This window comes from Lycium ferocissimum, chromosome 2, assembly GCF_029784015.1.
Source record: "Lycium ferocissimum isolate CSIRO_LF1 chromosome 2, AGI_CSIRO_Lferr_CH_V1, whole genome shotgun sequence".
NCBI lineage: Eukaryota > Viridiplantae > Streptophyta > Magnoliopsida > Solanales > Solanaceae > Lycium > Lycium ferocissimum.
Window position 1 is genome coordinate 53,875,694 of NC_081343.1, and position 801 is coordinate 53,876,494.

The 801-nt window shown below is 37.2% G+C and overlaps 1 protein-coding gene across 1 annotated transcript; it reads left to right on the plus strand.

Annotated features, from left to right (window-relative positions):
- Positions 1-596, plus strand: LOC132044735 (histone H3.2). The gene has a single exon (XM_059435240.1). The coding sequence runs from the start codon at positions 35-37 to the stop codon at positions 443-445; it is 411 nt and encodes a 136-aa protein (XP_059291223.1). The 5' UTR covers positions 1-34; the 3' UTR covers positions 446-596.
- Positions 597-801: the final 205 nt, after the last annotated feature.

Sequence of the window (801 nt, forward strand, 5' to 3'; positions counted from 1 at the left end):
AAACCCTAAACCCCCTTAAACCCTAATTCTCAAAATGGCTCGTACAAAGCAAACAGCCCGTAAATCCACTGGAGGAAAAGCACCACGTAAGCAATTGGCCACAAAAGCAGCAAGAAAATCAGCTCCGGCAACCGGAGGAGTGAAGAAGCCACATAGATTCAGGCCAGGGACAGTGGCGCTTCGAGAGATCCGTAAATACCAAAAATCAACTGAGCTTTTAATCCGTAAACTCCCATTTCAGCGTTTGGTTCGGGAGATTGCTCAGGATTTCAAGACTGATTTACGTTTCCAGAGTTCAGCTGTAGCTGCGTTACAAGAAGCTGCTGAAGCGTATCTTGTTGGGTTGTTTGAGGATACGAATTTGTGCGCGATACATGCTAAGAGAGTTACTATTATGCCTAAGGATATTCAACTTGCTAGGAGAATTAGGGGTGAGAGGGCATAAATGTAAATCTATTAATGGTGACCATTTGTAGTTGGGTGTATGGTACATGCTTTTTAAGAGTTTTCAGTGTATTTTCATTCAGAATTTTCTCGATTCTGGATATCTATGTTGAATTCCAAGTATTCTAATGAATTATCAGCATTTTCCTAAATTGATGTCTCTCTTTTTATTTTTATAATATATAATATATGTCTATTAACATGTATGTTTAATATGTGAGCATGTATGTAAAACATTACTCTCCTTGGTCCAAAATAAGTGTCCACTTTGATTTTAGCATATCCTTTGAGAAAATACTACTCCTTGTGTTTCAAATTATGTGAACTTATTTATTTTCTGTTTAAAAAGGTTTAAGT

Coding starts and splice junctions, on each gene's coding strand:
- LOC132044735 (XM_059435240.1), top strand. CDS start 35: ATGGCTCGTACAAAGCAAACAGCCCGTAAATCCACTGGAGGAAAAGCA.